The 10957-nt window shown below is 46.8% G+C and overlaps 1 protein-coding gene across 11 annotated transcripts in view; it reads right to left on the reverse strand.

Moving 5' to 3' along the window:
* Positions 1 to 1365: 1365 nt before the first annotated feature.
* Positions 1366 to 10957, reverse strand: part of ZNF217 (zinc finger protein 217) — a 38214-nt gene continuing 28622 nt past the window's right edge. For all 11 annotated transcript variants that reach the window (XM_060620564.3, XM_060620636.3, XM_060620590.3 and 8 more), the window contains 4 exons: positions 9231 to 9347; positions 7167 to 8588; positions 5150 to 5281; positions 1366 to 3236 (listed from right to left, as the gene is read on the reverse strand). In XM_060620564.3, coding sequence (XP_060476547.1) covers positions 5172 to 5281; positions 7167 to 8588; positions 9231 to 9347 — 1649 coding nt within the window. In that variant the 3' untranslated portion in view covers positions 1366 to 3236; positions 5150 to 5171. The remainder of the gene's footprint in view (positions 3237 to 5149; positions 5282 to 7166; positions 8589 to 9230; positions 9348 to 10957) is intronic.

Genomic DNA, 10957 nt, shown 5'->3' on the forward strand with positions numbered 1-10957 from the left:
GACAGAACTTAAAAAAAAAAAAAAAAAACCACCTTTTGCAACATCCCTAATGTTCGTCAGTGGCTGCTAAAACCCAAAGGAGAAAGGTTGATGGGGAACTTTATTACGGCTGGTTAGTCTGACACCTGAACCCACTGATCAAACATCACTACAGGTTGGAAAACCAAATATTGTACATGTCCAGAGGTGATGCGATTGGGAGCACACAGACCCCTGCTCCCCAAAACTGAGCTCAAATCTACTTTAAACCCCTAGATTTAATTCACCAGTTTATAGGAGATAGACTGGAAAAACAGGTCAGATGAAACCACAAATATGCAATAAACCCTAACAAGGTGCCAACTTCTACAGGACGAATGACGCAGCCTCTTCACTAAGTAAAATGTCCTCTAAGGTGTGTGTGGAGGGAGACGTGAATTAAAACAGGCTTTAAAAAAAAAAAAAAAAACGATATTCTAGGGGCGCCTGGGTGGCTCAGCCGGTTAAGGGTCCGACTTCAGCTCAGGTCATGATCTCACGGTCTGTGAGTTCGAGCCCCGCATCGGGCTCTGTGCTGACAGCTCAGAGCCTGGAGCTTGTTTCCAATTCTGTGTCTCCCTCTCTGACCCTCCCCCGTTCACGCTCTGTCTCTCTCTGTCTCAAAAATAAACAAACATTAAAAAAAATTTTCTTTTTAAAATAAAATAAAATAAATAAAAATAAATAAATAAATAAAAAACGATCTTCTAAACTAAGTGGATCTTGTTTGGGTCTTGATCACAACTCAACTGACCAAATCTAAGACGACACTTTTGCAAGGCTGTGTGGGCATCGTGGTTGGTTACGTGTGACCATGAAAGCCCTTATCCGTTAGGGACTCACAGTGAAGGGTCGTAGGGATGAAACTAAATCGTGTCTGAGACTCGCTTTAAAATACTCGGGGGAGAAAAAAATACTGCTGGCGAGGGTGAGGACTCATTACACGAACCCCTCTACTAAACTGTAGGCTTAAAGTTGTAGTTCTAAAAAGTTAAAAGCAGAAACGAGGGACGCAATAAAGACCCAAACCAAGACTGCAAAACACCAAATCTATATTTACATCCACATATAATAACATAACTTTAAGCTGAAATATATCATAAATAAAACAAGTAATGTCTACTGTTTGACAAGTATCAACAATTAAAATAAATCAAACTGGAATGAAATAAATACATAAACAAAAATCCAACGGATTGTACCTCTATTATATGTACTGTTGTCTCAAAGGGAAAAAAAAAAAAAAAAACATACAAAACCAGTAGTATCCCAATAGTTAATACTGATGGACAAAAAAAAAAAAAAAAAAAAAAAAAAAATTGGAGGACAAGGGCTGTGGAACAAAGGACATTTTTATGTATTCAGAAATTGAGAAATGTGGTTAGAAAAGAGAAATCTGAAAGCCCCCCCAAATTTCAGCATGACATGAATTGACTTGTTTTCAAATAGATTTGGTGATTTTTTTTTTTTAAATACAGGTTTAAATTTCAGCCCTCTATTATCTCGTATCCCCTTTTAAAGATTTACATTTATAGTCACAGCGAGCTTTCTGTAACACTCATTGGATTAGGCAAAGATCAAGTCAATCATCTTGCAAATGTGTTAAATCTTCAAAAATAGGCTATAAAAGTGCAAAACTATGAAAACAAAAATCTAGATTATGTACATATGGCTCAGCTTGTGAACAGGAAAAATGGTGGATAGTGTACTACTCTCTCCTGATACAAAGCACTTCACTACAAGGCCAACAGACCAATCAGGTCTCCCTTTCCCACGGGAGTTAAGACTTCTCGGTCAAGTACGCTTCGTGTTGCATAATGAAAACAAAAAAAATCAGGATTCTTGTAGGACTTTACTCTCGCTCTAACGCAGAAGGGCAGGGCAAGAAAACTTAACAGTGCAAATTTATTTTTGAAACAGTTTTCTTAATAAAATATCTTGTGGTTGCTAAACCCACGTACTGCTGAATAAACTCAGCCACGGACAGCATGTGGAAGGGAACAAAAGTCTAAAACATCTAGTAGTGAGCCAGCTGGTGGCCATCCTCGCTTTAAAACCCAAACTACATCTGGTTGCTCAACACAACCAAAAATGGGAAGACAACTGAGGTCAAGAACCAGATCGCACCCTCCCCATTACCAGAAGGCCCGGCAGGCAGTTCCTTATTCAGAATCAACGTGTCTACAATTAACTCGTGTACGTCCACGGTTAACCCAAAGGCCAGGCACACCAGGACTTCCAGATACGAACCTAAAATTTACCCAGACGCTTTCACGTCCTTTAAAACCGCTCCCAATATATGAAATTCATGTGTGTAAATTCAGCATTTCAGGTTTTTTACATACCAATTTAAGCGAAAGCCAAAAAAAACCCTGAATTTTCCAACAAAAGTGATGAACTTGACAGAAAGTAAGTAACTCCACATAGAATTTGGTATGTTTACTGGATATGGGGCTGTCCTGAAGAGGACAGACGCACTTCTCTGTAGACACGCCCGCTTAAAAACCCTACGGGGCACAGGCTGCTCTCAGAAAAGGGTCGCAGATCGGGACTCTTCCTCAGTTGACGGACTGAAAACTTGCAATGAAAGGGCACCGAATTCAGAATGGCTGACCTCAGTATATGCAGCACATAGTCACAGAGGGTCGATAACTTCCGTTCACAATTTTGTTAAGACGACGCACTGAGGAGGATTTAACATAATACAAATCATCGGGAATTTTTTTTTTTTTAAACATACATTTTCCATGAAAGAACACACAAACAGCAGGAGCTGCTCATGGGGATGAGCTACAGGAGAGAGAAAGGGGACGCACAGTATCTGAACAAGCAGGTTTCGAACTTACGTATGTACAGAGTTACCTGAGGTGCAAGCGTTCGTTATAGACTCTCCCCCCCCGCCCCCCCACCCGGATGGTTTGTGTTCAGCAGCGCTCAAGTATGCAAAAGACTCCTTATTTGGTCAACTCTAAAAAAAATATTATTCAGGGACAAAATAGAGATTTGCAGTCTCCATTTGTGTACAACCCAACTGTTCCAACTATGGTTTTTATTGCTATTTGGTACAAAAGCTAACAGAACAACTTTACAAAACCGTAGTGTTCCTGGTATGTTACATGCACGGCACGGTCACAGCTTATTTCACGAGCTTCCGCCATCTGCCTTCTCAAAGGATGGACTCACTCAATTTCATGGACAGAACACACATCCATCGGGACCTACGGGGGAAAAAGGTTCAAGAGAGCGGCTCAAGATAAAACTGAAAACAGCTTGGGAAAATCTTTTTTCTTTTAATAAAGAAGTGTAATAAACAGAACCAAAGGGATCTAGAAATGCACCGAGTTCCCCTTAAGCTCAAATGTCGCAACGAAGGGGCGCCTGGCTGGCTCAGTGGGTGGAGCATGTGACTCGATCTCCCGGTTGTGAGTTCGAGCCTCACGATGGGGGTGGAGGTTAACAAATTAAAGCTTAAAAAAAAACTGTTGCAATGAAAGGACCAGGACTCTGCACAACGCTGCGCCACCCCAGAGGATACTACTACGTTCTGAACAGTGATTTAGCGAAGAGGATTTCACCAAGAATCAGAATTTGCATCAGTTACACGAAGCCTGGCAAAGACCACCACAAGAAACCGAAAGGTTGTAACATCATCTGTTCAGCCAACATGTAACGGGTTTGATCAGTGATGGTCCCGGCAGCGGGCGAGGCAGTGAACAAAGCAATCTCCTCTCAAGCGGAGCTAGCAGTGAACTGGGGCACACAGGTAAGAGAGGCAGACGTGGGGGTGAACTGCACGAGCAAGGGGCAGCGGCCAGGGAAGTCCCTGGTTCCTGGCAGACGTCCTGAGGAAATGATGTTAACCGGTCCCGCGTATCAGAGAGAGGTGATCTGGCACCCAGAATGCAGAAGGACGTTCCAGGCAGAGGAAATGCAAGCAGAGATGCTCAGAGGTTACAGAAAGAGGCCGGGGCGGGACCAACAGGACAGTGGCATCCTCTGTGACTGACAGACTGTGCCCCTACAGTGCAAGTAACCTGTTACAAATTAGCTGTGCCTTATAATCCATCAACGATTTGTTTTGTTTTCATGGAGAGGGGGCTGAATCCCGCTCCTGCGACAACACTTCCTTCTCCTTCTCCTTTCACTAAGTGAGGGGAGAAAGGAGCATAGATCTGCATCAGCCCGATGGGCCCCACATGTGTCTCACTGCAAACAAGAGGGAGACTGGGAGTACATGGTGGGCGTTAGACAAGAAAAGCGGTTCTGGGAGAGAACTCAAACCTGTCCATAAACCCAGCTCTTGTCATTCAATTTATTGGTAAATGAGGTCTAGTAACTTGTGCGGACATCAGGCCCTGTAGCCAAACTCGGAATTAACTCAACGGAATTAACACAACTCTGAGGGTCCTGCTGGAGTCTTCTGCGTATCTACAGTTAGATACATTCGCCACGTGAACCACACTGTCAAAATGCACCTCTGCGCTCTTGTCCCGCTCCCCTCCCTCAACAGATAAGGATGCACCGAGGTTTTGAACAAGCTCTTTAAGCATGAGGGTTGGGGCCCAGGCTTTGGGTCATGCTAGGACAGAACTAAGAAGAGTGGGATGCGACCCAAGTCTCGGTACCCTCATCCGTAAAGGGTGCACGGGACCTCCCAACCCAGCAACCATTTTCTGTAAAGAGCCAGAATGTAAATGTAAATATTCTCAGCTTTGCAGGCCACGCGCTCTCTGTCACAGCTACCACTCTGCTGATGTGGCTCAGAAGCCATCGGCTATATGGAAAGGCATGGACACGACTGTGTGCCAGTAAAACTTTGCAGACAAAAACAGGTGGAGGTTTGCTAATCCCTGGCCTAATGCCCACCCCCCCCCCCACCCCGCATGTGGGAAGGATTAAATGAGGTCATGATTATAAAAACACTTCCAGGCTGAGCACAAAATAAATGCTTAGTAAATTCCAGTCGGTACTATTGTTATTAGTTACCATCATCATGGATATCCGGAGACCCTGAGTACTGGAGGTCTTAAGAACACTTTAAAAATCAAAAATAATTTTACTTTATATTCTACTGAATGAACTAGATGGTTTATTTTCAATTAACTAAAATCAACAGATCATATATGCTTACCTTTCTTACCCGAAACAGGAAATCAAGTTTTTTTATCATTTGGTCGATAATGTGCATTCCCAATAAAATTCTCATAGTTTCTCTTTTGTAGCATGCTGCTAGATAAGTGTTGATAGGACACAGGCCTTTTTCCTGATTGGAGAAAAAAAAAAAACGCATAAAAACATGTTACAACTGAAATGGTTTTAAGTGCCTCGAGGACATTTGCTAGCACAAAATTTTAAATCACTGAAGCCAGAATTATCTGAGTGCCATGTGGTCATTAGTAAGAATGACATTAGTAACTGTAAGTAAGCTACAATCTCGGGTTTCGGCACCAGAGTGGGGGGGAATAAAGCCCCAAACAATGGTGGTAGACGTTATCTTAAACCTACATGCATCATGAACCATAACCGTGGGGAAGAGGAGAAAAAATACTGATGTTTGAAAAGAGGCTTTCACTTGCAACATAGAGCCCTACTCTTCAAGTAAAGGCAAAGTTTTGACTCACGTCCGTTTTAACAACCGATAGGGAGAAAAATAGACACTTCTAATCAAAAGGCTGTAAAAATTAGTATTTCATCACAGGATTTAGAAAATTCACTGGAGTGTGTAAAAGCAATTGTTTTACAATTTGCTATCCCTACCGTATCAATTGGCATCAAGCTATCCTTGATAAGAGTATCGTCGCCACACAGAACCCTTAATTTGAAATTAATACAAACTGAGAGGTTTGAAAATGGATTTCTCTTTGGGGCTGCACAGACCAGCGGGGCTTATATCGGACAAAGGAAGTGGTTTAATTAAGTCGGCCTCGTGGGACAGCTCCCCAGGACACTCTGATCGACCTCTTCACCTGCACAGGTAAAGCGCCACAGGCCTCTAAGGGAAAGAGGCCGGAAGGAAGCAGGGGTTTTGAAAACACTTCCCTGGGGAGAACTCCAAAGTAATCTTCGACTTTTAACAATTTACCCACATGGGAAAAACGGGTTTTGTCCCTTCCTTCTTCCTTATGGATGTCTTATGGAAATATATGATGGGTATGAGACAAATTAACTCTATTGATTCTACCAACACTGTAACTGCTGAAATGGCATTCTAATGTTTGCTTTCCGTGGGGTCAGGCCATATGATGCACAGAGCCTCTTTTATGTGAAACGTTATCTACTGCTTAAATGTTTATGCTGTGTTGATAATATTACATCGATGCATGACCCTGTATGTTGTGTGCCTAGTATGTGAAGAAAGGGATTACAAGATGTATATAATGACTTGCTAACCTTGCGGCGTTCAGAGTTTCCAAAAGATGAAGAAAGACCAAATCTAAATAAAACACTTCATCGTTTAAGAAAAAAATTGTCCATATGGGAAAAGGGTGAGGCTTTTAAAATGCGCTGAATATTTAACAAAAAACGGTCTGATTCTAGAGTCCTAGCATCAAAAGAATGTCCACTGAGGTTCTCATACTTTCTGCTCCTGGTGGAAGACGCATGCTCCTAGAGGGCTCACAGTGCACCTGTCACCGGCTAGTGGGGACACTGCCCACCCACAGACCACTCATACCGGCGAAGGGACAGACTGGGCTGGGCTCCAAAGGGCTTCAGCATGAAGGGTGGGGAGCCAGCACTGCCCAGGGCCCCCCGGACCTCACTAGCATTGTGAGCTGGCTGCGGGCGGGGAGTGTGGCCTTCAGCCCGGAGGGCGTGGGCCCCCGGGTCTGTCCATCTCCCCACCCCTGACCCTCAGCAGCCCCCAGGCCCAGGGCCCAGCCCCTCCTCCACTCCCGCGGCCTAGGGTCCCTAGGCCCGTACCCCCTCCACCTTCGCCAGCGAGCCCAGGGCCTATTATCCACCCCTCCCCTGGCCTCCCCTTGGGGGAAGGGGGAGGGCAGGGCCTATTCCCCCGCCCCCCCCCCCCCAGCCTCCCCTTCGGCGGCGGGCCCAGGGCCTGTCCGCAGCCCCCGAACCGCAGCCGCAGCCTCACCTTCCGGGGGGGGGGGGTGACCCAGAGCATCCGCGCACCCCTCCCCCAGCCTCACCTTCGGCGGCGGGCCCGCAGGCGAAGAGCGGCGCGGGCGCGGCGCGGGGCTTGGGCGGCAGCGCGGCGGGCGGCGGGCACACGCACTCGGCGGGCAGCAGCGACTGCAGGCCGCGTACCACGTGGTACTTGGGCAGCTCGAAGGCCCGGCGGAAGGTGGGCGCGGGCGGCTCGGCGTCGGGCCGCGGCCGCTTGGGCAGCGGCTCTCCGGGCTCGGCGGGGCGGCCGCTCGGGGGGTCGCGGCCCCGCGGCGCCCAGGGACGCTCCGCACAGCCGTTGGCGGCGGCGGCAGGACCGGGCGGGGCGGGGCCGGCGGGCGCCCTGGCCTTGGCCTCGGGCCTCCGGCCCCTCTCTGGGTTGGCGGCGTCGGCCGGCGGCCGGGCGACCCCCTGCGCCCCGCCGGGCTGCGGCTGCGGCTGGTGCGGCGGCCGCGGCGCCTTCAGGTTGCTGGGCGCTAAAGTGCTGGGGTCGAGCCCCGGGGGCGGCGGGGGCCTGGCGGGCGCGGCGGGGCCCGGCTTCCCCCGGTCGCGGTCGCGGTCCCGGTCGGCCGGCGCGGCCTTGGCGGGCGGCGCGGGCGCGGGCCTGGCCTTGGGCTTGGGGAAGTGCGCCAGCGGGGCCACGTCCTTCCCCAGCAGCGCGGGCGGGCAGCCGGTGCGCCGGCTTCGCAGCAGAGACTTGCTCCTGCAGTTTTTGTGGATGTCGGGGTTGTACTTATGCTCCAGTCGCTGGTGCATCATCAAAACCTCGGGATAAAAGGTCTTGAAGGTACAAAATGGGCAGGTGATCCCTGGGATTAAACTTTTGCTCAGAGAAATGGCCGGGCAGCCGTGAAGCGCCCCGAGGGACAGGTTCAGAGGCTTCTCCTGGCAGTCCGCACCGGCCTTGTGCTTGCCCTCGGCCGCCGTCGCCGTCCCCGCGTGCTTCTCCCGGTGACCGACCTCGGCCGCACGGGCCGCACCTCCGGGGACCCCCACCTCTGTTCTACACGTGGGTTCCTGCGCCTGAGGGTCACCCGCCGCTCTCTTGGGTAACGCATCCAAATAGGCGGGGGCAGGAGTTTTGCAGACTCTATCAGTACTGTCCTCCGTTGCATTTTTATTGAAATCCTGAGTATCTTTGTGAACTGGTGAGAGGACAGTGCTGCCCAGAACATTCGGAAAGGCAGAGGCCATCCCCTTAAGTTGCTTTGCAGGTGGGCTGCCTTTAACATCTTTGGCACCATCGAAAAATCTTTTCAAATTTTTGGTTTGCGCACTGTCGGGGGTAAGTAGTGCATCTTCGGGCTCCTGGTTCTTCCCGTCGTTCTTGACTTCCGCCGCAATATCGATCTGTTTGTCCTTGTGATGTCTCTCCAGGTGATACCGCAGAGAGGTCTTCTGGGCTGCAGCATAGTCACAGAATTCACATTTGTACGGTTTTTCACCTAAAACAACAAATGTCACCGTATTACACGAGTTTATCTGGAATCAATGAAGAATCTGTCCCCAAGTGACAAAAGCGTCAAACCAGATCTTTGGAAACTAGAATCATCTAAGAGAGAATAGAGGGTCTTTCCTTTTCCCTTCTCCCTGCTGACCTTCGTACCCGGGGTTTTTCCCCGGCTGCTCGCTTCATCACCCTCACTCCACTGGGTATTTGAAAATGTGAATAGCGTCTTAAACAGCGCGCCTTAAACTTACTTCATCTTAAGCCTCGTAAACCATTATGGTACAGCTGCTTCTACAATCTCAAGGAAATTCTAAACATATTCTCGTTTCATCCCAAGTCATAAAAACCAATACCCAAAAAAGCTGTGGCATTAAAACATACTAAAGATAAAGAGCAAGTTGTAATAAGATGAGTGGCTACAACCGTCAGAAAGTAAATAAACTAAGTTCAAAATCAGGAACAGCTCGAGTTACAAAATGACACTAACAGACTGCCATTAGCACACTACACATTGACCCAAACTATTCTCCAAGGGTCTAACAGAATAGTCGAACAACAGTATTAAACAAAGAAACACAAAGAACCGCATCATCATTGTTTAAGCCAGGAAGAATTAAAGATCTAGGAAGCTCCTTACCTGTGTGCGTTCTGAGATGAATATTGAGGTAATAATTTGAACGGAAAAACTTCCCACAGTAACTACATTCTCTTGAGGACGTAAGATGCTTTATTTTTCCTCCATCATCATTTTTATCTTGAAGCAGAAACAAAAATATTTATGTAAGAAGACAGCTCGAGTACACGAGTAAGACAAGTGGGCTTTAAGTATTTTTGATGGAAGCATTTTTGGAAAAGCATAAAATAGCTTTTATATATTAGTGCTGGGGTAAACCAGAAAGGGTAGGAACATACCAAACACTGTTTGGAGGTCATCTGAAGTCTTGCAAGCTTTTTAGCATGCGTGCCTTGTTTTTTGTTTTGTTTTGTTTTGTTTTTGTTTCCTGAGTACAGCCAACTTAGTGGATCGTTAAAAGAGTCCGTTCCTCATTTGCCTCAATCACAGGAAAGATCACTTAACAGACTGACATGCATGGGCAACTTTCTGTTCTCCCAACACGTCTGCGACATGCCTGCTGGACCTACACTCGCTGGCTGCAATATCCAGCTTCTTCAGAGCAACTGATTTAGAAAACTGAGCCAATATAAATTGCCAGTTTCCCCAACCAGACAGAAGGCGGCGATCCTAAGATCAGGCCAGCTACCACTAGAGGGTAGCAAGCACAACCTAATCTTCACAGAAACTAAAAGGTTTGGCGTTGGGTCAAACACCTTGTTTGTCAAAATTTAGCATGTTTTGGAAAGCAAACCGTATCATTCGCCAGCACGCATGTGGACAAGATATACCTGAGACCAATCAGAATCTGTCTTCAAGTGACGATGGGTTCAACTTGAAATTTCAAACTCTGCACTGACCAGGAGAATAGATCTCTGCTACAAGAGAGTAAAGGTCTGCCGGGGACGCTAATTTAAAGGGTGATTGTATTTAAACTCCAGCCCTCCAAAAGACCATTCCGTTTGCTCCAGTTAAGATGCCCACTCCCACAAAACTGATTGTCAAAGTTCGAGATCAACCTGCTCTTACTACACACACTACACAATGAGGACAAGAGAAGGAAGTAGTCATCTCTTAAAATTGAGCATCACTAAACTGGCCATTTTGCCTTGAAAACCGAACTCCAACCTTTGAAAGGCCTCCTTTCCCTGCTCCTTCCTCACTCTGCATTTTGGACTGTATATATTTGGTTTACAGATTTAAAAAGCAGTGTATAAGCAAACCTTGGGCAGCCTCCAGTACGACAGAGACCAGACTGCATGATTCCCCCTCAACTCCCCGAGGAAAATGTATCCAGCTCTAAACATTCTCAAACAGCAGGAACAAGCACTGATGGAAAAAGATGTCATGAAGACTTAAAAAAAAAAGAATTACACGAATAACCACTGTTAAACCTATTTTCAAGTAGAACAAATATAAAAACAAAATGTTTACTTTGTCTTTTGATCTTCTTTAAAGTAAATCTAAAAGAGAGCCGGGTTGATGGTAAAAAACAGTAAGCCAAATGGAAACCACCCCCGTCATGATACAAATTGAGGAGAATCAATTCTCTCGACACAGAATGCCTAGCTTTGTCTTCCAATCACACCCACCTAGCCAAGTCTGAACTTTACTGCAATTTCCTACTCCCGAGTATGCATCAGAATTTGTTATGTTGCATCACACCCAAAAAGTTATGAAATGCCTCTCTTTTAACAGAAAGGACACGAAACACCCACATATACCTGGTTCCTGCTCCTTGGGCATCACCT

Source organism: Panthera onca, chromosome A3 (genome assembly GCF_046562875.1).
Source record: "Panthera onca isolate mPanOnc1 chromosome A3, mPanOnc1 haplotype 2, whole genome shotgun sequence".
Classification (NCBI taxonomy): Eukaryota; Metazoa; Chordata; class Mammalia; order Carnivora; family Felidae; genus Panthera; species Panthera onca.